At 48.9% G+C, this 26,284-nt stretch overlaps 10 protein-coding genes across 10 annotated transcripts; 5 read left to right on the top strand and 5 right to left on the bottom strand.

Annotated features, from left to right (window-relative positions):
• Position 1: 1 nt before the first annotated feature.
• On the bottom strand, positions 2-3,531 carry EDB91DRAFT_539140 (uncharacterized protein). The gene is made up of 5 exons (XM_041327647.1): positions 3,398-3,531; positions 3,164-3,331; positions 2,287-3,100; positions 382-2,235; positions 2-331 (listed from the first exon to the last, which is right to left on the bottom strand). Exons 2-5 carry the CDS (start codon positions 3,200-3,202, stop codon positions 255-257), a joined length of 2,784 nt encoding a protein of 927 aa, XP_041175535.1. The 5' UTR covers positions 3,203-3,331; positions 3,398-3,531; the 3' UTR covers positions 2-254.
• Positions 3,532-5,447: 1,916 nt separating this feature from the next.
• EDB91DRAFT_1055825 (S-adenosyl-L-methionine-dependent methyltransferase) lies at positions 5,448-6,710 on the top strand (the record flags this gene model as incomplete). The annotated part of the gene is made up of 5 exons (XM_041313961.1): positions 5,448-5,586; positions 5,638-6,000; positions 6,057-6,142; positions 6,194-6,601; positions 6,657-6,710. 5 exons carry the CDS (start codon positions 5,448-5,450, stop codon positions 6,708-6,710), a joined length of 1,050 nt encoding a protein of 349 aa, XP_041175534.1.
• A 505-nt stretch (positions 6,711-7,215) lies between these two features.
• EDB91DRAFT_1143052 (Rad52/22 family double-strand break repair protein-domain-containing protein) lies at positions 7,216-9,723 on the bottom strand. Its single transcript, XM_041319073.1, is given in 7 exon segments — positions 7,216-7,716; positions 7,774-7,889; positions 7,961-7,984; positions 8,048-8,627; positions 8,647-8,882; positions 8,938-9,060; positions 9,112-9,723. 7 exon segments carry the CDS (start codon positions 9,643-9,645, stop codon positions 7,641-7,643), a joined length of 1,689 nt encoding a protein of 562 aa, XP_041175533.1. The 5' UTR covers positions 9,646-9,723; the 3' UTR covers positions 7,216-7,640.
• A 2,428-nt stretch (positions 9,724-12,151) lies between these two features.
• EDB91DRAFT_539010 (uncharacterized protein) lies at positions 12,152-12,926 on the bottom strand. Its single transcript, XM_041327645.1, has 4 exons — positions 12,919-12,926; positions 12,683-12,868; positions 12,397-12,632; positions 12,152-12,343 (listed from the first exon to the last, which is right to left on the bottom strand). Exons 2-4 carry the CDS (start codon positions 12,715-12,717, stop codon positions 12,249-12,251), a joined length of 366 nt encoding a protein of 121 aa, XP_041175532.1. The 5' UTR covers positions 12,718-12,868; positions 12,919-12,926; the 3' UTR covers positions 12,152-12,248.
• Positions 12,815-14,332, bottom strand: EDB91DRAFT_1055760 (cytochrome P450; the record flags this gene model as incomplete). Its single annotated transcript, XM_041313952.1, is given in 7 exon segments — positions 12,815-12,975; positions 13,023-13,235; positions 13,268-13,358; positions 13,503-13,735; positions 13,750-13,966; positions 14,073-14,191; positions 14,233-14,332. Coding segments are annotated over 7 exon segments (1,134 nt in total), but the record flags the coding sequence as incomplete, so codon positions are not given.
• A 1,019-nt stretch (positions 14,333-15,351) lies between these two features.
• Positions 15,352-16,634, top strand: EDB91DRAFT_1143038 (uncharacterized protein). Its single transcript, XM_041319072.1, has 3 exons — positions 15,352-16,043; positions 16,094-16,196; positions 16,244-16,634. The coding sequence occupies exons 1-2, from the start codon at positions 15,468-15,470 to the stop codon at positions 16,163-16,165; spliced, it is 648 nt and encodes a 215-aa protein (XP_041175530.1). The 5' UTR covers positions 15,352-15,467; the 3' UTR covers positions 16,166-16,196; positions 16,244-16,634.
• A 51-nt stretch (positions 16,635-16,685) lies between these two features.
• Positions 16,686-19,206, top strand: EDB91DRAFT_538947 (major facilitator superfamily domain-containing protein). The gene is made up of 15 exons (XM_041327644.1): positions 16,686-16,968; positions 17,045-17,163; positions 17,228-17,329; positions 17,385-17,478; positions 17,529-17,680; positions 17,740-17,893; positions 17,944-17,975; positions 18,026-18,119; positions 18,172-18,316; positions 18,374-18,474; positions 18,528-18,651; positions 18,709-18,722; positions 18,776-18,825; positions 18,883-18,975; positions 19,028-19,206. Exons 1-15 carry the CDS (start codon positions 16,794-16,796, stop codon positions 19,052-19,054), a joined length of 1,476 nt encoding a protein of 491 aa, XP_041175529.1. The 5' UTR covers positions 16,686-16,793; the 3' UTR covers positions 19,055-19,206.
• A 1-nt stretch (position 19,207) lies between these two features.
• On the top strand, positions 19,208-19,709 carry EDB91DRAFT_538616 (uncharacterized protein). The gene is made up of 2 exons (XM_041327642.1): positions 19,208-19,438; positions 19,494-19,709. The coding sequence occupies exons 1-2, from the start codon at positions 19,273-19,275 to the stop codon at positions 19,634-19,636; spliced, it is 309 nt and encodes a 102-aa protein (XP_041175528.1). The 5' UTR covers positions 19,208-19,272; the 3' UTR covers positions 19,637-19,709.
• Positions 19,710-19,887: 178 nt separating this feature from the next.
• Positions 19,888-21,393, top strand: EDB91DRAFT_1143004 (major facilitator superfamily domain-containing protein). Its single transcript, XM_041319071.1, has 8 exons — positions 19,888-20,117; positions 20,166-20,319; positions 20,371-20,433; positions 20,460-20,546; positions 20,597-20,741; positions 20,800-20,900; positions 20,952-21,075; positions 21,126-21,393. Exons 2-8 carry the CDS (start codon positions 20,190-20,192, stop codon positions 21,142-21,144), a joined length of 669 nt encoding a protein of 222 aa, XP_041175527.1. The 5' UTR covers positions 19,888-20,117; positions 20,166-20,189; the 3' UTR covers positions 21,145-21,393.
• Positions 21,394-21,899: 506 nt separating this feature from the next.
• On the bottom strand, positions 21,900-25,215 carry EDB91DRAFT_538820 (uncharacterized protein). Its single transcript, XM_041327643.1, has 10 exons — positions 24,837-25,215; positions 24,346-24,776; positions 24,144-24,293; positions 24,042-24,092; positions 23,968-23,984; positions 23,841-23,914; positions 23,497-23,786; positions 22,451-23,442; positions 22,356-22,392; positions 21,900-22,293 (listed from the first exon to the last, which is right to left on the bottom strand). Exons 1-10 carry the CDS (start codon positions 25,060-25,062, stop codon positions 22,174-22,176), a joined length of 2,388 nt encoding a protein of 795 aa, XP_041175526.1. The 5' UTR covers positions 25,063-25,215; the 3' UTR covers positions 21,900-22,173.
• Between the last annotated feature and the right edge of the window lie 1,069 nt (positions 25,216-26,284).

Genomic DNA, 26,284 nt, shown 5'->3' with positions numbered 1-26,284 from the left:
AAAACCGAACTCGGCTCAAAACGGAAACAACCCGTGAGAACTTTCTCTCTATCTCTTCCTCTCCTGAAAAAAAAAAAACAAGGAAAAGAAGACAATATGACTCTTGTTGTCTAGAACTATGGGATTGATTGCGATGACAAGGGTACCAATACAACTCGTCCAACGAGCGTCATAGCACCACACAGCGAAGGTGCTAGAAAGCAGATACAATCCAAAGTACATACACAAGTAACGCGCGAACATTCAAAGTTATATCACCACTGCAGAGGATGATGCTCCTGCATCATCATTGTTCCCATCTTGTGGTCGTCGATTCCTTCTCCGTCGACGCCTGTAAACGCCATTGAGATGCATATAATACTGAACAAAGAAATAACGTACCTCGGGAACATTGGCCCTTTGGGCATGACACGATGGTCGAGGTCGAGTGCGATGTTCGTACCCGCATGGAAACCCTGCGTGCACGGTCAATCATCGAACCGCCTCCTCGTAGCATAGAACTCACTTCTATCCACTCCACGACAGAAGATACGTCTGATGCCTGCAAGAGGAACTGTTCCCCCTCCAACCGCACCCTTATCACGTTCTTCCGCTTCAGGTAATCATTCCCAAGCCCGCTCTCTGCGTGTTGAAGGGTATATGCACGAATCAAATCCCCTTTTCCAGGCTTCTGTATCTCCCCGTTCCGCAATTGCATCTTCGATGAAAGGAAGCTGAGGCGCGACAGAGCTCGCGGTGTCGGAGTTGACGACCTTTGTGGCGTGGTCTCTTGTGAGTTCGAACTAGACACAGAATTGCGACGACTGTTTGGCTCGCTCACCGGGAGCAGCTCCATGCCCCCGTTTGTCCCAGACTGACCGGAAGATGGCATACCCCTACCTCGCAATTGCGGCACACTCGAAGAGCCACCGTTCCGCCACGAGGCCAAGAAACTGGCTCCGGACAACCGCCTGTTGGCTCGCGTCGAAGGTGTCGCGGATTGATTGGTAGCTCTTGATGATTGCGATTCACTCCGCGGCCTGTGTGGCGTAAGAGGTGGTGAACTTGACGAGGCGACCGATTGGTCGATTTTCGAAGAGGGCGCAGGGCCCTCATCCGGTTTCCGCACTAGCGCATGATATCCACTAGTTAGGTCACCCACGCCGACACGTCTCTCCCACCACTCGCCAATGATGCCCGCGCCGCTTGCGCCGGGAGGACACTTGTACACGCGGAGCGTTGTCCCTTCAAGCTCACAAAACACACGCCTCCATTTCCTGTCCTTCGCCTGAATACCGGGCGAGCTGAACTCCATCTTGCAAGGCATAATAGCAGTGAGATATAGCGAATTGCTATATGGCGGTAAGCGTTCACGACCTTCGTCCTCACGGGACTGGATCACAGGTGCACTCCTCGGCGGGCGCGGGTCAAATGAAGGGTATGGAGGTGGGTCCGACGTGGAGGTGAAAGTAGGCATAGAGGTGCGTCGCAAAAGCTTTCCAATTATCTTGTCCGTGTGATCGCTCTCGGTGGTTTCGACAGTGTTTCCTGAAACGGAGGGTACATTCGACCGCACCGTGTCGCACGACTTTTTGCGTTTTAGTCGCAAGTCTCTCCGCGACACACTCAGGTCAATCATGCTGTGTGATGGCGCGCGGTATAGACTGGGTGCGCGGCTGACATTCAGGGAAGGCTGTGCGCGATGATGCTCGAGTGAGGGTATAGGTGTTATTCTCCGCCTAACATTGATAGACTCTGCGAGAGGTGTTTTTGGGGAGAAGGGCTTAGGTGTAGAGGCGTCCTGGCTCGGAGTCGAGTCGACGAGCTTCCCATATGTCTTGGACGAGAAGAAATCGACGGCATTGTAGAGAGTGGGAGTAGCCTCCCCTGCTGAAGATGACGAGGCAAAGGGTCGAGAAGAAGGACCAGCGTCTGGGGTAGGAGCCAAATCGATGACTCGTGTCTGGAACTCTCGCAGTGGAGAATGAGATAGAGAACGACCTGTACTTGAACTCCGCATTTCCTCCCTATCACCGTCCTCGTCACTCTGGTGCTCCCAGTTTTCATTTTTCAAACCCTCATCTCCATCTCCATCTCCATCGTCATCGTTGTCGTTGTCGTTGTCGTTGTCATCATCCCCATCGTCATCGTCCTCATATTCGACAGCAGAGTCTGGCTCTTGATCCACATCGGGCCGTCCGTTAACAGTTAATGATGGCACATGCTGGAGACGCACAACTGGCCGCACAGCGGTCTCTGGAGTAGGAGTAGGTACGGGTAAAGTTGGAAGGTTCAAGATTGGCATACGATGCCTTGAAATAATGGAAGGGGAAAGACGGAGACCACGCTCAGTGGCAACGCGAAATGGTGGTGGCAAGGTCGTCGTCAGCCGCGTCTCGGGCGAGCGGCGACCCTGAATGCTGGATGAGGGTATGGGTGGTACAGTAAGTGAAACTGAAAGAGCTGTTTGCGCGGATTCTGGTTCTAAGAGTAAGTTGGGCGTGTCTATAGTCGTGATTGGTTCGTTAGAAGGATCGAGTCCCTCCATTTGTCGTGGCGTTTGTGATCTGTCCAACTGTGTGGTCTCGTCTGGTACAAGAGATGTGTCTTGCAGGACTGCGACATCCGGCATGTTGTTCGGAGCCGTGGAGTGTAGTAAGCCGTCATTTGCTGCACGTGTGAGGCAGTCGGTTGAGGCGCCTGTCCATAAAAACAACGGTGCTGGAGCAAGGACGTTTACCTTATCACAGCTAGGCTGAACTGAGGTGTTCTGCTGTGAGGCAGTTGTCTCTCGTAAAAATAACGCGGCTGGACCATGTGCTGCAAATACCGGGCTTACAGAAGACTGCGTGAGAGCCTCCCAAGCAGAATAGCGCCTTGATTGGCGGGAGGGGCTATTGCTAGACGACGAATCATCCGTGTCCGTCGGATTAGAAGCTTCATCTAGGCGAAAGCCTGCAAGAGGGCTGGACATGTCTGGCTTGCAGGGAACGTCAGGAGAGACTATGTTTGAGCGGCCGTTGTTTGTGCCAGTGGAAATGATAGACATGTTATCTTTTGAGTGCCTGCCCCCCAAGCGCGGACGCCAGTTCAGTTTCTTGAGAAGCTGTGCTGCACGAGCCTGGAACACGGTGGACTGATTAGTATTTCAACTAACATGAGACAAAGGTGAAGTCATACATACCTGGAATTGTGTCGCAGGTTGCGAACGAGACTGCTCCATCGTGGAGGTCGAGAATATACTCCAAGGGAGCCTTATGGACAATAAGCACTACTTATCTCAGTGCAAGTGCCGAGCCTTGCAGGGTTCTCTAGAAGTAAGCACGAATCGAGTTTAGCCAGCTGTCAGATCCTAAGTACAATTCAGTGAGTGGCGCCCATATGGTAGTCAGTCAGAAAGAAAACCATCGAGACTTACACGAAATCTAAGAGGTGCAGATCAAACGCTCGTCCCACAGAGGTTAGTGGAAAGAATCGTGGAGCATGGGTATGGGCGGGTATCGACGGGTAGCTAGCTAATACTAGTACTATACAACTATTCGTGTGTGACACGGCAAATTCGGCTTGTATTTCTAAACTTATATGACATACATAAGTAGACGCGTCGACTAATCCTTGCCATAGTTTCGGGCGTAGTAATTCTTCTTTTAGAAGTGCCAAGATGCCTCGTGTTGTGTTCTGTCTCGGTATTTGCGTCTAGCCTATCAGACTCGTAGTCTAAATTCGTGGCACTGGTTTCGACCATAGCAGGATCGTATCCAAGCTCTGAATCACCCCAAGCCAGTTGACGTCCACGTCAAGTCATGACGGGGTGGAGCACTGAAGCGCTGAACTGTCAAATGAATTCGGGCAAGTTCATTATTGTTTAAAATACGTCACTCCGCAAGTGCACAGCGTATGCTAATCATCCGAAATCAACGTCGCGCACACCACCCCTGTTAGCCAGAGGTGTTGCAGAGGTAGTTCAAAAATCAAGCTGCCCATGGCTTTGGAGCGTCGGAGGCAGACCAATTCCAAAAGCGCGACGAATATGCCGTCCGAAAGCCCAAATATACAACCTGAAGCGTTGAGGTGTTCTCAGGACGGATGATCATCTGATCTGTATGATCGTAAGCAAGCCTTATTATTATCTTTAGTTTCAAATGATATTACTAGCCATTGGTGAGCAACCACTTAGAATTGCCCACGTATATGATTAGGATTGACGAGTCCTGGGAAGTCGACTCCCAGGTGATTGGATCAACACAGGGGATTCCGAGGTGAATTGACCAAAATTCGTGCGCCCTATCAAGACCGTCATCAGATAGTTACAGTCGAACTGTCATGTAATTACCTATTTGCCATTTGAAGGTCTGCCGTTCCTACGGCTTGCCTGGGAGACTAGCGATCCCTTGACTTGGGAACCAGGAAAGGGTAACCGCTCGACGCACATCGTTGAGTCGTAGGGATGGGGTCATAACTCGGAATAGCCTTAGATGCCGGCAGGAAAAGACGCGGCAGCTCGAAGGAATCCAAGGTCGTTCTATAGTTTGACGAACCATCTCAAGCGAACAGTTGGTCACGTTGTAGGGACATGTCTCAGGCGGTAGGAAGGAGGGCAAGAAATGCCCGAGATGTTTGTTGGTCAGCGGAGTTCAGCTCTCCGCCTGTTGAACTTTGAACAGCCAACTTTCGTGAAGGCCATCGGTCGGTATCATAATAGAACTGCTTCTCACCATGAAAATATGAGCTATGGCAGGGTATTGTCAGCATCTAGCACTGTTAATGACTAAAGCGAGTTTAGTCGAGCGGCAGACGAACAAAGAGCTGTTAAGAATATATACTACGGGTATGTTAGCTCGTTTTAAGTAAACGGAAATAATAATAACGACTTACATCTCAGTCTCGAGATACTCGACTGCGGTACTCGATACATTATAGTAGGTTAGCATAGTGATACGAATAAATGGTAGCATAGGAAAATATTACTGCACCTCGGCCGACGTCACGACGTCGCGCGTCACGCAGACTGGTTGTGCTCGCAATGTCTCACTCTGACATCTCGTTTCCTCCTCCCGGTCCGTCCTCCGAAACGTCTGCGCTCAACAATGACAACGGGGATTGTGATTCTGGGAAAGTCTGGGTACCTACCTGTATTTATAATAAGGAGCTAAGTCATAGTCTCCCCTAAGCAGACCCAATAGAAGGAAGTCACTAGACAGAGTCGTTCCTTCTGTATGCTGCTCGCTCTGTACGTATCACGTGAACAGAAAATGTGCCCGAGCGCTTGCCGTCGGATACTGAACCTACAAAAACTCTACTTACCCTCGTTCCTTCAAGTTAGCTGCATTAAATTGTCCGTTCCCTTCATAAGTTTATTCTATTATACTTTCTCAGTAAGTCTTTAACACCGTCTGTTCTTGCGAGAGTACATCCCTTGAACACGTTGTGGTGTTCGATACTCATGGGGCCTTTTCCTTACAGACAACATGGCTTCAACTCAGTACTCCGACGGACGTCAAGAGACGCGTGTTGAGAACTATACCAAGTTCTGGCAAAAGGATCTTGGCAAGGAGGGTGAAGCGGATAATCAAAACCGTGTCGAGAGCTACACCGACGTTGTAAACGGTATTACCTCATAATTTTTTTCTGAATGACTTTTGGTGACAGACGACACAGGCTACTACGATGGTGCCACGGAGTTGTACGAGTATGGCTGGGCGCAGTCCTTCCACTTCTCGCGATTCTATAAAGGCGAGGCTTTCACGGCTTCTTTGGCCCGCCATGAGCACTACCTCTCAGCACAAATGTCACTTCGCCCTGGCATGCGCGTACTGGACGTCGGGTGCGGCGTCGGTGGACCTGCACGCGAGATCGCTCGCTTTTCTGACGTCAACATCGTTGGATTGAATAACAACGATTTCCAGATTCAGCGTGCTAGGAAATACACTAAGAAGGCTGGTCTTGAGAACCAAGTGAGCTTTGCCAAGGGTGATTTTATGAAGTTGTCGGAACAGTTTGGCGAAAACTCGTTCGATGCTGGTGGGTGCTTTTGCATCTTATGAGAAATTGTTGAAGCCTAACAACATTGGAATTAGTGTATGCCATTGAAGCAACTGTCCATGCACCTGCATGGGAGGGAGTTTATGGCGAAATTATGAAGGTTCTGAAGCCCGGAGGAGTGGTATGATTATTTTTCGACTCCGGGGTTCAACATGTTGACATTGGTTTGCAGTTCGGTGTCTACGAGTGGTGTATGACTGACACGTGGGATCCATCCATCCCTGCGCACAAGGAACTTGCGCATGCCATTGAGTTTGGCAATGGTATCCCAGAGATGCGTCCCCTGAAGCAAGCCCGCGAAGCCATGATCAAGGTCGGCTTCGTCATTGAGCACGAAGAGGATCTCGCCGAACGCCCCGACGAAGTTCCATGGTATTACCCCCTTGAAGGTGATATATGGAAGGCCCAGACTGCATGGGATTGCTTTACTGTTTGGCGGATGAGCTGGAGTGGAAAGCTCGTTTCTCACACTGCAATCAAGTTCATGGAAATGCTTGGTCTTCTGCCCAAGGGCACTTATGATGTTGGCGAATCCCTCAAGGTCGCTGCCGACGCGCTTGTGAAGGGTGGCCAGACCAAAGTGAGTTGAAGCACATTTTGGTAGATTTGAGCGAGGACTCACAATTCGTTTGAAGCTGTTCACGCCCATGTACCTGGCAATTTGCCGCAAGCCCGCACTTTCCGAGTGACAGCTAGACTGCATACCCACGATGCCATATACGTATATACCCCGCAGCTAATATCTTGGATCAATTGCATAACTTTGGGACATGCATTTAGCGTCATCTTGAGCTTGAACCCAGGGAGATCTGAAACAGTAAACGATGAGGGTGAACGTAAGTATTAGAGTCTCGGAATACGCGCTGGTGATCATTCAGACGTTGTCGAAGAAAACCAATCTAGATCGGTAAGTAATAGAACACACATCACCGAGCGAACCTCATGTTTTGACAGCCCATGTCCAATGATCCCAGGTTGCCCAAGGCATACACCGACACCGCTCATCTTTCTACGAAGTCACATTTAGCAGGCTTTGAGACTCGCAGCTGTGCGGATATGTGAAGAGGCTTACTACGAAGGAACGACCGTCATCTTCCTTCGATTAGGTCTGGCTACTAGTGAAGAGGCGACGCGAAGAAGTTCGCGCTGGGCCGTGCCAATGAGTTCCTTCCCCGTTCCGGACGTGGCAAGATTCCGGGAGAGTGAGGGTTCCCGTCGATGTCCACCAGGGAATCAGCACCCGCCTTAAAGTTAAAGAATCCGGTAAATCCAGCATCGAACTCTCAATCGATTCACCAGCTGGGCAGCGAACTTCAATTTTGTGACGTTTGTGATTCAGAGACAACTTGAAGAGATCCTCTGTGCCATAGAAAACAATGTATTAGGATGCATATGTGATTGTGACTGATGAAACGATGCAAAGAATCAGGAAAGAAAGTGCAGAGTAGCTGTACAATTGCTGGACGACATAAAATAGGAACTGTAAAAGCATGCTTGAAACAAGGGGGACATGGGGGGAAAAACTCCTAGGACTCGGAGTCGCAAAAACTAGCGTTTTGTTCGTTTTATATCACTGCCTGGCGCCAATATCATGGTTGGCCAGGGGCGTTCGGGTTCCGTTAAAGGTTTTCAGAGACTGACCGTTGTTGCTGAGCGAGGCCAAGGCCTTGCACGGGCCTGGATGATGAAGAGGCTCTGCAAATCAGTGATGAGTCCAGTGTTAATCATATAGTGGTTTCAAGAACTACATACTGCATGGCGTCGGCTTTACGTTTCAGACCCGAATTGTTGGACGAGCTGGAAGCAGAGCTCGTTGTCCAGTTTGGGGGTTGAGGAGGCCCCATTGGTTTTGGTTGAGCAGCCGGATTCTGTCTTTGATATGAGCAACAGTCGGTCAGAGAGTAAGATTGTACCCACCAAGCCCGGAGGGAAATGGAACCCTCCCATAGATGGAGTAGTGCGCCTAGCGTCTGATGAAGAAGATACAACTACACCGGAGCTTGATTGGTGCGTTTTCGGAGGACACTGCAGGTGCACTTGCTGCATCGAGTCCATGAAGTGCTCGATTTGAAGTTATTAGACCAGCTTGGGGGCGTGATGCGTTCGCCTGAGAAACACGAGAACCCCCTGGAGCAGTTACTTCGCCTCTTCCAGAGACCGAGCTTTCCCGGCCATGCACCGAGTTTCCCTGGGGAGCCCTCGAGGATTCTCGCTGAATCCCTGATGTACTAGCTTCTCCCTGGTCGAAAGTCACCTCTGAGACACTCACTCCGCCCAAGCCCTCTTCGAAGTGGATTGGTCTCCCCAAGTCACCATCCCCGAGATCAACGTTGGCCCAGAATTCGTCGTCTTCTGAGTCAAGGGAGTATGACGTCTCGTCGTCTGCTGGTATCGCAACCTCGTCCGCTGGTGGGGGTTCTGTAGCCGGTTCTGTAAAAGACACATGCCGTGGTTCAGGCTGAGCGAGGGGTGACGGGGCGGTTTGCCTATACTGTCCGTGATTCGCATTTCCTGCCCGTTGGACTGGTGTATGGATAGGAGTTTTCAGGCCGTTCGTAGTACCGTGAGCGTTCCCCGGTGCTTGTTCATTACGGCTTGGGGTAGTGCTCGTGGCACTAGTTGCACCCGGTAGTCATCTCCTGTCGCAAGTGTCGGGGGATACACGTGATAGGGGTCCCTCCTCCTTGAACCGGCTCGGACTTGACAAAAACTGTGTTCGCTTTCCTATCTGGAGCAATGGCGGGCGTCTGTGGTGCTGTCTGTACTGAAGCAGGTGCAGCCTTGGAAGTACTGCCTGTGATGTTAGGCTTTGTATCATCGAACTCTGGACGGCGATATAACTCGGACTTGTCAAATTTTGCCTTACCAGAATTCTCAAATAAGCTCTTGGTTCCCGGCACTGCGGGGGTTACTTACAGGTTGAACTTTAATCTTTGTGATCTCTTGAGTATATGATTTGTCGTATAAACAATTTCCAAGGAGTGTTCCGAAGTTGCGGAGCGCTCGCTTCACTCCATCAGTCACAGCTTCCTTCTTACTCTAAGAAAATATGAATATGAATGAGTGGAACGTCAATTGTATAAATATTACCTTGTCGATAGCCTGAGCCTTGCTCTTCGCATTCTCAGCCGCCCCATATCCCACATCTTCATGATACACACCGCAACTAAGGGTGACACGGACAATGCAAGAAACACCGACGTTATATCGTTTAGACTCCTCATTGCAGTCCATGAAGTCGGTAGTCATGTTGACAATTTGGGAACTCCATCCATTAAACCCAAACACCTCGTTTGCAAGGTTGATGATCTTCCACCCTTCCGCATACGTGAGCTTAGGTCCGCCTCCAGGCCCAGGTCTCTGTGAGATGTACTCCGGCCCAAGCTGTTTGTTTAGCTTAGCCTGGAGAGTAGCGATCTTGATGGCGGTATCTTCGGAGAGATCCATAGAGAATGAGTTATCTGAGAAGAAATTGTTTGATCTAAATCCGCCATGCATCGAAGCATCGAACGACATCGCTCCGCTGGTGACTACCCGAGGCTGAGGCTGACCGAATCCTGGTGTTGGTCGTTGCATTGCCGTAGTGTATGAATCTAAGAGATGGCCGCTGAAAGCTCCGGCCATTAACAGAATAAATCAAAATTGTGAGGCGCTGATAGCAGATGCATTAAAGATTGACGTGGTAGTGGAATGAGGGAGAGAAGATCACTCGCCTACCAGCGTCACACGCGCTGCAAGGACCAAACTGATACAAACAAGAGAACGCGCTGTGTTTTCTGCACGTGACCGACTGATGACTATCACGTGTTCTTGAGTGGACCTGCAAATGTTTCTTTTCGTCTTGATTCTTCGCAGTTATATTAATGGTGGTGGGCAACACCCACCGTGTAACGCTTATACGAGTTCTCGTCCATGGCTTAAATTATCGCTCCTTACGAACACTTTCGTCAGGGATGGTATCAAGCTCGATGTTATGTATCCTTATAATCCTTGCACTGCCTCGTGAACAATCTTGCTTTTACGTCTGCCATAAAAGAGCTGTATTTCTGCATCTCGAGAAAACCATTATCCGCGGTGTCGCTTGGTCATCGAGCTCGCGGCACTGAGCCCGGTGCACAGGGTCTAACTCCGTATGTCAGGCTCATTTAACTCTGACATATCGGGTTATCATGTCAAGACATTTATATACCCTTGGTCGCATGGTCAAAATGTCGGACGCTGCTTACCGTTCAATATGAACAGTAGGCAGTGCCTTCCTGATCCCCGCAGTTAAGCATTTTTGGATTGCACATCTCCGCAAAGGCAACGACTCTTGCTCTGTCGTCATGATTTCATATCTAATCCGGGGAGCCACACAGCTTCTGAGCTATTAACAGATATTCTATGCACCCCTTCCACCGGCGGGCCGAAGGGAATACTCAGTGTTGCATGTCCTGACATGTCACCTTAGTGGCTCACTCGCGTACCAGCTATGCCTCGATTACGTCCACCTCAGGCTCCCTGTGTTCCACCGATGATTCCCCGATCGCTTCACTGACACAAAATCGCAGTCGGAGGTCGCACTCACTGGGAGTGGTTATTTTTTCTCGTCCCCGAGTCAATTTTTGGCATCCAGATCAGATCCCAGATCCGTTAATCCGCTCTGCGATGTTCAACACATTTCGTAGGGAAGGTGGACCTTCGGCGGCGGCGAAATGGGTGACAGAGGGTGATGTGCTAAGCCACCCAAGCGTCCCATGCAACGAATGCAGAATATTGAACCTTAATCAACACGGGGGGCCGCGCATGATGTTTACTTACTTACCTTTCAATGATGTACCGCAGTGTGGCTAAAGGCCCCTTTCAGCGAGGTATATACCTATACCTGGGCGTCCGCGCGCGGACGGACCGCAATCATCACTCCTTACGTGCAATAGCGCTGATTCTACGGAAGTAGCGTGATCTGGGGCACAGAATCCTCGCAAGGTAACAAATCAGGTGTGCCCCGTGAATGCATCATATGCACGAACGTGCATAATTTGCCCAGGTTGGAGATAAGCAGGGGAACCGGGCTGAATAACCGTAGATGATGAAGTTGCGGCCCGCGTGCAGATACCGACAGTTGAAGGCAAGACAGCGAATGCGCCTGTGAGCTTGAAGGTTTATCCACGTCGGCCTGACTCGGCAGGATTATTGCAGGCGCCATTCCTCCGAGCTGCTCTGTGCGGTCGCTCCGCGTGAAGCAGAACCATTCCAGTGTCGACCGACATTGACCGCAAATATACATATCGTCCGCTCATGCATAGTCTGACGGTTGACATTACTGGTAAGCACTTCATGTAGGTACTCGAGCCCACTGCCAGTGACAACGCTGGTCGACCATGTTTCTCCATCGCACAGGGTCATTACATCGGACCCGCATTCCGTATTCAAATGTTTGCTGACAGGTTAATTTGCTAGTCCTCTTGATCGCTTACACCACAGTGGTCCTTCTACACCGCTCGTTTGTACTCCACTGGAAGACAGGAAGATCATCAGCTGCACGCCAACTGCGCGCACTAAGTAAAAAGCACAAATGACGGGCGTGGAGCTCTGTCTGTCCGATTAAGCTACCGGATCAACCCTGCCTTTTGTCACAGTGGAGAAATTCAGACTGGTATCAAGACAGCCATTTGTGGCTTTCCAGCGCATTGAGGGGCAGTCCATTGGACTGCTGCAGGGGAGGGGCACAATTATATACAGTGTACGACCGAGTCTGTACCGCTGGAGGACTTTTCGAGACGGTCATTCGATTATTTCACGACATGAGGCTGCCGCTACTTTTCGTTAGGCCAGAACAAACACAACCCAGAACCCTCAGAGGCTGCGTCACGCGCCATTTACTGTGGCAATCTACGCTTCAGGAGCAGGGCCGTGGCCAGCAGTTTTTACTGGTCCCTCAACTCAGAATTCCACTTGAAGGCCTTGAATTTATGGATCCTGACTGGCTGATAAAATTTTGGAGCAAAGGAAGCTTAGGGTTTTGTTGTCAACATGGTTCGAGCTGCTGCTGATTAGGCAGCAAGAAAGGAGACTTATGACGCGATGGGAGCTGCGGTAACTGAAATTCTCAATATTCAAGGTTACTCGTGATCCTCGTCTTGGCAACATGGTCCTCAATGCAGTATGTGTCTCACTGAAATTGAACGCATCGCGATTGTTTTTGATTGTCCCGCTCGAATGTCGCCCCCTTGGGGCCCCTGGGGGACTCAGAGGGTAGGCTGGCGTTGCCATCCAACAGTACTTAGACAAAATCTCAAAGCAGGGCTTGGTACTGTATGCCACGATCGCGATTGCTCTGCCACTGTACGTCGGTCTCAGGCTTTCAATATTTCAAGGTCATGTCGACAGACAGACCTAACCCAGTCAAGTGCATCAATGTCTTCGCGGGTGCATTGGGAAATCGCGGGACAATGCGGCAGGGAAATTTCTCTGCATGACTGAGATAAGAGATCAGCAGATTGCTTTCGGGGACAGATGGGATTCTGCAAACATAGCGAGCCCAGTGGAGAACTTGGGACGACTGGGATGAAATGGCGAGGAAGCTCGCAATCGCGATCCAGGGTGACGCGTCCGCGAGATGCCGTCCCACACTGACCAGCAGCTTTCAACGGAGTGCGAAGGTGCACGAATACATGCTCACCAGATCCAGCGGCCCCGGCCAAAACTTAAAGGCATTGTGTCACCGGTAAGGAACCATCTTCATGGAGAAATCTTTCCGGCTTGAATTCATCAGGACATGGGTACTTCATGTGTCATCGCCCTACACCATGGGTCAATTTTGGGGATTTGTTGGTAAGGTAGTGCAGGCTTGCAAATACAACAACCCCTGACAATCTCGATAATCAGCGATATTTGGTAGATCAGTATGATACCAACCTTTGGGGATGAAATAGCCTTTGTAGATGTCACTAGTCTTTCTTGCGTTCGGAATGCCTTGGTACATCATCAGAAAAAGGTCAAAGGCGTTATGGTGGACAGACCAAACGGAAACACAGGGTGCCACCTGAGTGTTTCGCGCAAAATAGCTTCCACATAAGACAACACTGGTCTATCATCGAAGTCCGGGAGCCTATCTTTGCCAACGACTCGATCAATCTCCGCTTGAGCTTTGGTTTGTATCTCTAGATGGAGTACAATAGCAAGAAGAAATATAAGTAATACGGAAGTCATCTGAGTTGAAGGCAAATTGATTACTATGACAAACACATACCAAGGGGATACTTACTTACTCCCCTGAAGACCAAGAAAGAGAGTCGAGCATGGAGGGGGAAAAGTTCTGCATCTTGAATACCTGCAAATGTGATAGTGACAGCCTCCTTGACTGCAGTTGTAACAACGACGACGTCCTCTTCAGAAAGTTTTATTCCGTTCATACTATTTGCCACAAGGCATGGGGCCGCGCCGCCGGTAGACGGTGTAGTTCATCAGTTCATTGCACCTTTATGGACGGGGTGATTCACCATCCTCTCTTCGACATGTTGAAAGGGCATACCCTTCGTGTCATGACCTGCCTTTAAACACTCCACTGACGCTCGCTTGAATGTGGCACCAGGAAACCAGCTGGGTAGCTTCAAAACTAGGCCGACCATTGAGATGTAATTGCAAGCCATCATTCCATGTGCAAACATACGGAAAGGGAATGTTTCCATCATCACAGTAGCACCTGGCGTCAAATAAACCTGATAAACATCAGCTTCAACAGGAGACCAAAATGAACTGTTGCAACTAACAGCTGAAAATGGCTTGCATAATTGTCAGGGTCTTGTAGAACACCGAACAACATTTTGTGGGCGGAACGGAGTTGTACAGCGTGATAAGTGGGTATCTCAGCTGGACAAAATGCCTGATGTAAAATTCGTCGGTGAAGGTGCCACCTGCTGCACATCAGACACATCAACATAATATATACCGATATATTGCCTGTCTCCATATGGCATAAGTGCTGTGTTGAAGTCCGAAGCGAAGCTGGCCATATCCTCGTGATCGATAAGTAGCGAACTCCAAGATGTACTAACTCACGGTTCATAAACGATCGACTGGGGTTTATCTGAATATATGGTAGAGCGCCCTTCAAAGAAGTCTCTTGCGACCTCCTCAGCGTTAATCACAACGACAGGCTTATTGAGCAGACGAGCATAAATGATGTCACCTGAAGAAATTATAAACAGATCCCCATCACAATATGCCAACCATATGTGGATCTCCAGGCATTGAAGATCAGCCAAGACCGAGCGACATCAAGACTGAGAACATTTCCCACTATTGGGAGGGGAGTAAGACCAGGCGGCAGCGGGGGACACCAAAGGATTGAGCCAATATCTTCGAAAACAACTTACAACAGCTAGCGCCAAGGCTGATGTGACCAAGTAAAGTTCGGGTCCATCGTCGAGCATCGTTAGATGTATTTCTGTAAGTAAGGAGGAGGATTGAAGCGTCTTAGTATATATAGCACTTTGAGATCTGATCCATGATGTCAGCGAACCAACTTGAAGGTTCGAACAACAACTTCATGTTACTCAACCCTGGCCGATCAGAAACAAAAGACGTGCCATGGAAAGAGCGCGGGCATTAGCGTAATCCGTAAAGCATTTTGTGAGATATCAACTTGCCGTCAGGACTCTGACAACACGCTGCATGGAACCTGCTGTCAGAGGTACATCACGGTCTCTACATAAAATACCCATCAAAAAGCTTGACAATCCTTGGAAGGTTTACGAGTGTGCCACCCTCCATGGAGGACAACCCCTTGACGACCAAGATTTTCTTCCACGGATGATGCGCCTTGGGCTGACCTTGGCTTATCACCTCACGCATGCGGAGAGACTCGTATCATTGTGTTTGAATACCCAGATATGTATGTGCACCATTGCTTTGTCGTGCACCGATGCGAATGCTCAGTGGAATTGCAATTCGTCAGAAGTGACAAGGGACCCTTTTCTCACGAGTGCAGGGATGAAAGTGGAGGTGGTGGCGAAGCCCATACGAAGTATGCAGAGGAACGTCAACGCATGAAACTCGTTACTCCTGCTCTCAAAACACGTGCCACATATGGAGATGTCATATCGGCAAATGCAGTCCTCGGGCATCTGAGCAGCCGCCGAGATAGTTGTACGACGAAATGTTCAGGACACGCGCGTCTTGTCACCGGTGTAGATTTGAGTGTAATTGTTATTATTGAACAATCGAGGATGGTAATATTGAATGTGACCTGAAACGCCAGTGACAGGCTGGTATACGCAGTCAGTCATACGATGAGCCATCAGGTATAAAACGGATCAACGGGGTGTAACCCTGCAAGTACATGGACCACCGATAAGTGGCAGTGCACAGCTGTTTTTGTCTGTTTTCGTCTGTCTTGGGTATGTAACTATTTGAAGTTTGTCGGTTTGATTTCCCTTGTCAAAGGTTTGGACGGACAACCTCCAATGTCTGCTCTGCAAGCCGTCAAACGGTTTCGAATACGGGAGCTGGGGGTTGTCACTCCCGCTCTTGTGAAATCTGCTCCCAAGGCCAAGTTATCTCCTAGCCCGGCATCCTCATCTCGTAACAAGGTTCCAGTTACTAGCATCGATAATCCCTTCCTTCCGAAGCTCAATCCAAAGACGGGCAGATGGGCGCCGCCAAAGTACTCCCTGCGCCAACAGGCTATGCTTATCAAGAACGCTCGTGAATCTGGCACGCTGACGCTTCTACCTCCTGGTCCTAAAATTTCAGCGGCAGAAATTGCTGCTGCTGCTTCTGCGCATGCTATCATTCCAGGGCTCTCGGCGTCAGAAAAATACAAAGTTCAAAGTACTGCCGCACCGTGGACGCGCCCAATAGAATGGACAGGCGAGGTGAAGGAGAAGAAAGTTCTTGGTGCGGAGGTTGGGAACAGGTTGTATGCAGGGAAGAAGCGGATGTTCAAGGGGCACAAGTGGCAACGCACTGCAGAGAAGAGGGGGAAACGAAGGGCATTGCTCATGCGCAGTATGCCGAAGCGTATCACAGAATTTAAGCAGGTATGATTTCTACGGTTGCTTTCGCGGCGATGTCTGACATTGTGTTTCAGTATTACAAGAGGAGACGTCCACACCCTCTCAAACCTCCCCGCACCGCTAAGAACGCGAAACTTCCGTTCTAGATTTGTTTGCTACTTGCTGACCGTTAGAACTGTTTGTCTTACCACAGTCTAACTATATACGTGCTTATTCTCCCTAAGCCAGACCTTGAAAGAAGGAAGACAGCCGCTCTTTAATACGTGTTTGTTCTGGATGGAAACAGCGATCAAAATTTTGTATCAGCCCAAACATAACTTACTTATTATCCTGTGGCGGAGTGGCAACTATAGACTAGTAACAACCTGCAGACTCATCGCTGTGTCAACAACTTGCAACGTATGCATCCAACCGTGATATCATGATGACTTTTCTCCCTTGCTGTAACAGAGCGCGTGATGGATGCTACCACCCCAGGACCTGCAATGCTCCAGCACTGGCAGTGCACTGAAAGACAATCTCTGGTTGGTCACTAATACTTCGACACGCAGTCAATGCAGGACGGATCACGAGGACTGCCTTAGTAGGTCCGGTAAACACGGGACCGATGAAAGACGGATCATGAGGATTAGTGCCCGGCACCGAAGTCGGGTGGTTCTGTTATTGTAGCGGGACTATTATGGGCCTCCCTGACGACCCTGTCAGTCTGAAGTACATACATCTCTCTTTCTATCTATCTCTTTACTTATCTTCTGAACCACGAGTGTTGGGAGAATGGATCTTGAACATTATGAACACTGCGACCGAAGACAAGATGGTCCTGGCATTGAAGGCGTTAGCGAAATAGATCTGCTGATTCCGTTGGACCCAGAAACTCAAGAGCGGAGGCTTCTGCGGAAATTAGATCAAAGGATCCTACCGATACTATGCCTGCTTTATCTATTTGCTTGTGAGTTTAACCGCTGCCTCTCCTCAGCGATTTTAGCAGGAAATAAATCAAGCAGTCTGACCTCTGAACTCGACAGACCTTGATCGCTCGAACCTGGGCAATGCTCGGTTACAGGGTTTGCCTCAAGATGTTCTTGGTGGAGATCCAACTGGAGTACTATTTAACTGGGTCAACTCAGCCTTCTTTTTCACCTATGTGAGTTTCCAAACTTTTGAATTACATAGGTCGCGTGACTACTTATCGGCAACGCGGCTTTTAGATACTCTTGCAAATTCCGTTCACAGTCCTCTCGAAGTATTACAACCCGCGCATATGGATTGGCTGCTCTGCTATCCTATGGGGGATATGTTCCACATCAATGGTTCGAACATCTATGATCGATATTTCATCGTTTTCATGATATGTAACCCACTCAGGCAGTAGCGCAGAATTTTACTGGCCTGATGATCGCTCGGCTTGGGCTAGGGACTTTCGAAGCAGCCTTTGGAGGTGCCGTTGCATTATACTTTTGTGAGTCGTGGAGATTTCGGAGCGTGATTACTGGATTTGACATCTTTTAGCTTTCTATTATACCAAAGCCGAGTACGGTACTCGCATCGCATATTGGTTCGGGTTTGCAACCGTCGCAGGGGCATTTGGGGGGCTCCTCGCGTACGGGATTCAACACATCAAGGTGTCGATTGCGAACTGGAGGTTGCTTTTCATCTTGGAGGTATGTATGTTCATCAGACGGAATATAAGCCATGTACTGATGATGATGATGCCCTGCAGGGAGCGCCAACGATACTTCTAGGTGTTCTCTGCGTATTTATGCTTCCAGGCCGTCCCGAGTCCACGCCGTTCCTCACTACAGCGGAACGTAAAATCGCGATCAACCGCATGAACAGAGGGACAAGCGGTGACTTTGGTGCAGTTGTCCGTCAAAGTACTTCTCGTGGAAGCAATGCAAATTATAAGATTCTGACTAATAAACAGGTCACGTCATTGCGGCTTTCCAGGACTGGAGGGCAAGCTTCCATTCGCATTTCTAAAATCCAGTGTCTGATGTACACGGCAGATCTACGTAGGCGGGGTAATTTACTTTGGCCTCAACTGTGCCTTGGCATCGCTGTCGGCCTTCTTACCAACTATCATCGCTACCATGGGGCATAGTAAGGCTATCGTTTCTGTTGTCAAACAATCTTTGACTCAAATTCACATCAGCAAATGCAATGGCTCAACTGATGACAGTGCCGCCATATGCTATGGCCGGTTGTGTCCTCATTGCTACTTCCTATTGTTCCGACAGGCTGCAGATTAGGGGACCCTTACTTATCTGTACCAGCACAATTGGTGGTCTAGGTTATATGTGAACGAAGCTTTTATCCACGGACAGGATGTAGAGGCTGACCGGATTCTACTCTAGGATACTACTTGGCACCACTCACCGGCAAGATGTACGCTACGGCGCAACATTTCTTATCACTAGCGGAACGTATGCGAGCATCGGCTTGACTATTGCTTGGTGTATGCGCCATTTTGTACACGTCTACTGTTCAACTGATTTTCCTACTCGACAGTTAACCATAATCTTGGTTCTGAAACAAAGAGGGCTACTGGGATTCCTCTTTACGGTGCCATTGGTCAATGCGGAAGTATATTAGGATCCCATCTATACCCTTTGACTGAGGGTCCCGCTTATACGTTCGTCTTTACTACCTCTCTGCACGAATATGCCTTACCTAACTCATTGCATATTAGGAATGGATTCACTGGTAATGTGATAGCCATACTACAGCATTCTGCCGCATTGACGAACTGACCTCAGTTTCTGCATTCCTGCTTTTTTTGGCTGCACTGTGCGCACTCTTGTTGAGCGTAAGCCTAAATCTCTTTTTGTGATCCCATCATTCATCATTCTCATATTCTCCAAAGATTTCTTTCCGTTTGGACAATATGCAGCGAGATGAGAAGTATGGCAAGCCAGATCCAAACGATATGGTAGACACATCGGAGCTCGCAGACAAAGTAAGTTCTTGAACTGAAAAGGGATCCAATATCCGTTCTGACCGATAAATAGGCTCCTGCATTCCGTTACATTATGTAGCAGATAATCGTCTACTGAATTGCTAATCTAAACTGCGAGACTATTACGCTGTCATGCCGTTGAGTGCCGCTTCTCATCCGAATATTACGGCACCTGTGCAGAAGAATATGCGTAATCAATGATTAATGAAACTCATATGTAATCTCTTTTAACTCGCTTGCCCGCTCACTTCTTGTTTGTGTCCGCTCTTGTCTCACTGCCAGCGTGGATCACTGAACATGTCAGACGCTCATCAAGTTGGAGAAGAGTCAAGTGGTGACCAAAAGATGTTTGAAACCACTACCGTTTCGATTGATGCTGTGACCCTGGAACATGAGAAGAAGCTGCTTCGGAAGCTTGATCGGAAGATCTTACCGTTGACTTGCACACTATATCTCCTTGCTTGTGCGTGTCCTTCTACATGAGTTTGAAAAGCAAACATCACTGATACTAGCACCAGACCTAGATCGTACCAACCTCGGCAACGCTCGGCTGATGGGTCTAGCACGGGACACGCTTGGAGGGGATCCCACAGGTGTACTATTTGATGTGGCCAATTCTGCTTTCTTTATCACATTCGTCGGTCAACGTCCACTTGGCTGAAAAAGGAGAGCTGATTCCTAAACACGCTAGATGCTTTTTCAAGTTCCAATCACGGTACTGTCGAAGCGCTTCAACCCCCGACGTTGGCTAGGATGCTTTGCGATTGCGTGGGGTTTATGTTCAACTCTCATGGTCTGTAGGCAAATTATCCGAAATCACACAAGGTTAAATTTATTATAGGCAACGACTTCCAACTTTTCTGGCTTGATAGCTGTGCGATTGGCGCTGGGATTATGTGAGGCGGGCTTCGGGCCAACGCTGGTCTTGTACTTTTGTGCGAATAAGTACGTTCTTTCTCGAATAACAGCATATCTAACGGATCGCGCTAGCCTTCTACTACACAAAAGCGGAGTATGGTTCTCGAATTGCATATTGGTTTGGATTCGCGACGATCGCAGGAGCATTCAGTGGGCTCATTGCCTTTGGAATTCAGCACGCAAAAGTGTCGGTTGCGAATTGGAGACTGTTATTCATTGTTGAGGTAACTTCTACCTGTTGATTGTTTTAACCTTACTGATAGTATATTAAGGGTGTTCCGACGATACTGGTTGGGATGGTTTGTATGTTTGCCTTGCTAGATAGACCAGAGTCTACTCATTCTCTCAATGCCATTGAGCGAAAATTGGCCTTGGTGCGTACGAGCAGGGGCACAAGTGGAGATGTGGGTAAAGTGATCAACAGGAGTATGTGCCCCGACTTAGATTCAATTTCTTGGATGCTCAAGCAAATGACAGGACACGTACTTGCCGCCATTTTGGATTGGAGGGTAAGCGGCGTGATCTTTCTTCTCTGCACTAGTGGACAATATTTCTCAGGTGTACAGTGTTTGGGGTGCTTTATTTCGGACTATTTTGTGCTTCTGGATCTATCGGAGCCTTCCTGCCAACGATAATCGCTACCATGGGTTACGGTGAGTCACTTGAAACCACAATATTAGGAGCTGACTCAACCAATTTCCAGCGAATGCGTCGGCACAGTTACTGACCGTACCGCCGTATACAGTGGCCACGGTCGTTCTTGTCTCAATGGCATATACATCGGATAGACTGCAAAGCAGGGGGCCATTCGTTTTCGCTGCCTGCATCTTGGGTGCAGCAGGCTATGTGTACGTGAACGAGCCCCTAGTGAACGAGAATCACTCATGAACACTCTTGCCAATCAAGGTTACTATTGTGTTTTCCTCACCATCAGCGTATCCGTTACTTTGCCGTGTTTTGTGCAACTACTGGCGCTTATTCTGGAATTGGACTCAGTATGGCTTGGTGTAAGTGTTTTTCAGTTACCGATTTAAAATTTAAATGCGACGTGTTATTAGTCACTCACAATCTTGGCTCTGAATCGAAAAGAGCTACTGGAATTTCCTTGTGTGGAGCGATTGGACAGGGAGGGAGCATCTTGGGTTCGCACTTATATCCGCTCACTGAACAGCCTGAGTACAGGTAAGTCATACTAGTTTTTAGCTAAACGCTCATCGACTGAATTCTTTCAGGCGAGGATTAATTGGTTAGTAAGATTCCTTCTCACTGAGATGGCTGGTCTTATGGTCTTCAAGTTTCAGGGTCTCTACTCCTAGTTTCTGCACTTTGTGCCCTGTTACTGAGTGTTGGCCGAATGATTCCTTCCCTCATGGTCGAGCGCTAAACACCTTCCACTTCAGATATCTTACCGTTGGGACAACAAGCAACGAGATAGACAGGTTGACTGCCAGATCATCGATTTAGATGCCAAGGTCGATACATCAGAGCAAGCGGATAAGGTGGGTCGGTTCGGCATGTTCTCTCCAACTACATTCATACATGGATCTTTCAGGCCCCCCGATTTCGTTACATACCTTGAATATCCATAGAGAAACACATCTATGGAAGTACAGGGAAGTATTAAGTACATCTATCCAGGGAGTGAATATATTTATGAAGTAATATATCGTAGCGGCACACACAAGCCACCCTAGGCAATGTCCCTCCATCTTCCTACTACCTGAGAACAACATCTGCTAGTGTTTTGTAGAAAGGAACTGATGATTTTGGCAGAAATGATACCTCACTCGGGTCCACCTAGATTTCTCCCATTTGCAACGATGGACTGATATTCATCCAGGCAGTAAGTATCCCCCGTCGGGAGTCTGGAATTAAATATTGTTTGTATCCTGCTCTGCAACTCGAACAAAATATTCAGGAGCGAGACGCAACACGTATGTAATATTAGGGAATGTGGTGATTTTTTTTGAAGCCGACGGTATTGCGAAACCAAACAGCAAGCGTATAGGGAGTAAGAGTCGTGAAGTCGTAAATCCAGGGTCTCAAACGCGGGAAGAATGTGGTGTTAGGCAACAAAAGCGTATTGGATGGCTGGATTAATCGTAGACAAAAAGATTTGGATAGTAAAAGTGAAGCACAAGGTAACGATATAAGGCGTAATTGCTCCGAATGCATTCCTAGAAGTGTGTAGTGCACGGTATAGTGCGGATGTGAATGGGAACATCGAGAATGAACATGAGAATAGATCCAAATGCGTCAGAGATCAAGCAGATGCATTCGTTACTTGCCGCCAGCCTGGAGGAGGAGAGCTTTCTCCTTGAGAACAGAAGGGTAGCTATTCATAAGATGAGCCAGAGCCCGGAGATCGTCTTGATCAAGCAGAGCAATGGTAAGTTTGGGCTAAAAGAAGAAACGTTCAGTCGCACGAATAAATAAGTAGTACCGATAAAACCGAAACCTACAGCGCCTTTGATACCAAACGCCTTGATAGTTCGCCATCTGAATTGATTGCAAAGTTAGATTTCCGTAAAGCCGAACATTGTCACTACCGACGTACAGCTTATCACCAAGCTGTTGCTTCTGCGCTTGTATTGGCTTATCCATAAGGCTGTCGATAAACTCATCTGTAGTTTTGACCACTAATGGGTCTACTTTCGGCAGAGGGAGGCCGGTTGCTGATGATGAATTCGCGAGTTTGACAATCTCGGCGGCAGGTAAACGTGCCAGAGATGCAATCGTATGTGAAGACGATGACCCGGGCGTGACTGGTACGGGCGACGACGCGGCGGAAGGACCCTTGGACGATAACGCAGGAGTCTTGGGAGAATCTTCGGTAGTTGCAACGGTCTTCTTCGCTTGAGGCGTGACTGGGACGGGCTGTGCAGGAGCGGAATGCACAGACTGAGTGTCCGGCTTCTGCTGTCCCTCATCTCCATCATCACTATCCAGGACCGTTTTCGCATCTGCAATCTTTGCTCGCAGAACCTCAGTGCTGAACAGACACATGGCGCGCTCGCGCTTGGAAAGACTCATGAGAAGTTCGACAAGCTCGGCCTGCCTGGACGACTCGAGTTTGCTTACCGCCAGTGCCATGCGGTCTTGCTCGGAAATGGGTGGCACCGAGCCAGAGGGAGAGGAAGTGCGTGGGGGTGTGGAAAGGGACGCAGAGACTGAAATAGGAGTAGATGGATGCTCCGGCGCAGAGGCAGTAGCATTCAGAGCGTTGGCATCGAGCACACGTGAATCTTGAGAGTTCGAGGGCGAGGGCGACTTTACAGGTGAAGGTGTGCTGACAGGCTTGAGAGAATTACGGGCGGTCGCTACTTGGTCAGCAAATTTGGCAGGATCTTGGATACCGGAGACAGCCTCGCCGAGAGACAGTGATACCAAAGATTCAACGATGGCATCGACCTCATTGGCAGCTACAGTGTCGATCGCCTTCACTCGCCTGCTCAGTTCTCCAGTAAGAACTTCCTTTCTCACCACAGGTGAAAGTGCGGCAAGATCATCGTAGCGCATTGGCAAATTAAGAGTGCCGGAAAGCGCAGCCTGTGAATGCGTCAGGATTGATCTTTGAATGATGGAAAAGGACAGAGCTATTACATTATAATAGCTGCCTGAGCCTCGTCTGCCTCTGTCCGGACGGTCCATATAACCCATAACGGGCGAGCCGAGAGCAGAAGGAGCACGGCGCGGGCTGGAGAAGCCAACATAACTCTCGCCAGCTTCACTGGCAGTGGGACTTGTTGCTCCGCTTGCACTTCTTGGATGTCCGTTATGGCCAAACCGCTGGGCGAGTTTCTCCTGCCGTAATTGTTTTGGTTCGTGAAGTCTGACAACTAGTTGTTTTGTGCCTAAAACGACACCATTCATGCCATGCATAGCAGTAGCAGCTAAATCGGCATGTAATGAACAACACGGGTGGCGAATAAATAGGAATATTATACCTGCGTCGGGAGTCTGGAAGGACACGAATCCAAAGCCACGGCTCTCGCCGTTCTCGTTCCGCATCACGCGAGCACTGTTGCGATCATTAGGGCGTCTGCCGATAAATAGATAAAAGATATTGTATACCTGACAATCTGACCGAACTACATTTCATGGTAGCCTGAGATGAACAAATTATCACGAGAAAGTAAAATCAATACCTGACGGAAATGGGCGAAAAGACCGTTGGAGTTTATCTCAGGATCCAAGTTCTGCACCCGAGGATAAGTACTTTCAGAGGAGTGATGTAGTGAAGCGCTGACCTTGCAGAACAGATTGCAGGGATCTATCAGACCACTGTGACTACTGGATCCGGGTCCCGATAATGGGGCAAGTTGTACTTGCTGCCCCGGGCCATGAACAAATACGGGGGCTCTTGCAACAGGGTATGGACTCACTCGAGGAGGCGAGTACTGATCCTTGGTTAGTGGGCCCATTCGACAATGATATAATCAAGATACAAACTTGAGGATAGGGGAATACAGATCCTGATGGGACAAATGTTGGCGCGTGGGCACTGAACTCGGAGACAGTACCGCTGGTACGTCGCGCCTGGTATACTGTTACAGCAATATTTTGTCCTTCAACTTCAGCGCAGTGCATAGCTTCTTCAGCAACTTGCGCATCCTCTTCACGCCAGAACTCGACAACCCCGGTATCGCTTCCAAATCCAGTCTGGGTCCGAGTAGATGCAAGGGCGCCAAATGATCGGAATAAATCATAAAGCTGGAAATCAGTAAAGCCGACTGGAAGATGCTTGACGAGACGTGGCAGAGCGGATGGAGGAGGGAGCGGCGTCGGTGGCGTAGTTGGTGGATACGGAGATAGTACCAAAAACACGGGGGGTTGCAAGCTCTGAATCGGACGCGACTGCAAGGTGGCGAGAGCCTTCTCCGCTGTGTGTCAATCAACACTTCAGTTAGAAAGATTGAAACAACGCGCAAATCAGGCAGAACCTTTCTCGAGGTACTTGAATTCTATGGTTCCCGAGAGAGGGCGATTACTGCCATCGCGCGCAATATTGGGCCTGAATGGAGCACATGGCTGGAAGGTCATGGCAAGATTTTCATCAGTGACATAAGGGGGAAGATTGGAGATATAAAGCAGAGGGTCATGAAGATATGGATGAGGCTGGGGAACCTCAGTGTCCTGCAGAGTCGGAGAAGAATATCCAGTAGCCATCTTGATTATCGGTATAAGATGACTACTCCAAGTCGATTCTATGTTCAATAGATAGATTTTCTATCAGTCTAGGTTGATCTAACGATAGAACTTACGCAGTCAACGGGCAAATCAACGACCTTGGGGTCACCAACTCGAGGTAGTCAATGCCCTACCTAAGCAAGTGAAAAATCGGGGCGTGGAAAGCTTATATCAGCGGCGCGTGTGCCATAACACAATCAAGGACTGCTTCGTCCAAAGTGAGTCTGGTCATAATCGCGTTGATCAAGTTGCTCTGAACTGCTCTGAACTGCACGAATTATCTGGTTGAAGGATACCTTACCACCAGTTTGGGGGAAAGCTGCATATATTCGTGCCCCGAATACTAGTAGTAGGTATGTCTCTATTATATCCTTGGGAGGATTCTCTCTATGGTCTGTCCCATTGAAATGGATCTTTTTGACAAGCTCACGTTCAACACTGTCATGCAGATCTCCCTCGGACTTCCGGATGTGCTAGTCGTGAATTCTTACCTGTGTCGACTATATCACTTGACACTAAACAACATCGTTCATTCGTGAACGGACCCTGTTCCTCTACTCCGGCGGCTGAGCTTGTGAACCCTCGGGACTTGCGAGTGGGAATCCGCTGATTTCGGGTACGTCGATGCATCCGTGCGGTATATCAGGAAAAATGCCGGACATAAGTTGAGATAATGTTGCACTTGCGACTTTTGCTAATGTACGTTTTTGCACGAGAATACTTGTTTACCATTCGTTCGCAAATGTAACTCATGGCGATCCACTCCATGCGGGAATTTTTGTCATTTGTGCAAGCTTTCCTCTGACTTTCTGCAGCTTGATTCCGCGGAATTTTCTCCCCGGTGGTAACTAGACAGTACACCTGGGTGACACCCCAGAATACCCGGCCGCCTTCTGTCCTGTTTGTGAATGACCATTCCACTGTGTTCAGTCAGAAGTGGAAGGATCCTCACGTCTCCCGCTAGTTTAAGTGCTGGAGTCTACAGGTTACTCTGACAGGTGACTGAGATCCTGTACAACCTACTGTAAGCTCTTTCGTGTAGATTGTCGAGACCCCACTAAGAACGCATCTATCTCAGGGGTAAGGAGCAGAATCTCTCTTCGCCCGCGCTTCAAGTGACATAATACACACCATGTATCCGGTAGGATGTCTTCCACAGCCTCCTCTCCATTTCGGTATGTAACCGTCATTCTCAGCACAG

The sequence above is a fragment of the Suillus paluster genome (assembly GCF_016628075.1).
Source record: "Suillus paluster strain FC165 chromosome Unknown EDB91scaffold_40, whole genome shotgun sequence".
NCBI lineage: Eukaryota > Fungi > Basidiomycota > Agaricomycetes > Boletales > Suillaceae > Suillus > Suillus paluster.
The sequence above is the reverse complement of the archived record's forward strand: the minus strand, read 5'-3'. Positions and strand labels throughout refer to the sequence as shown.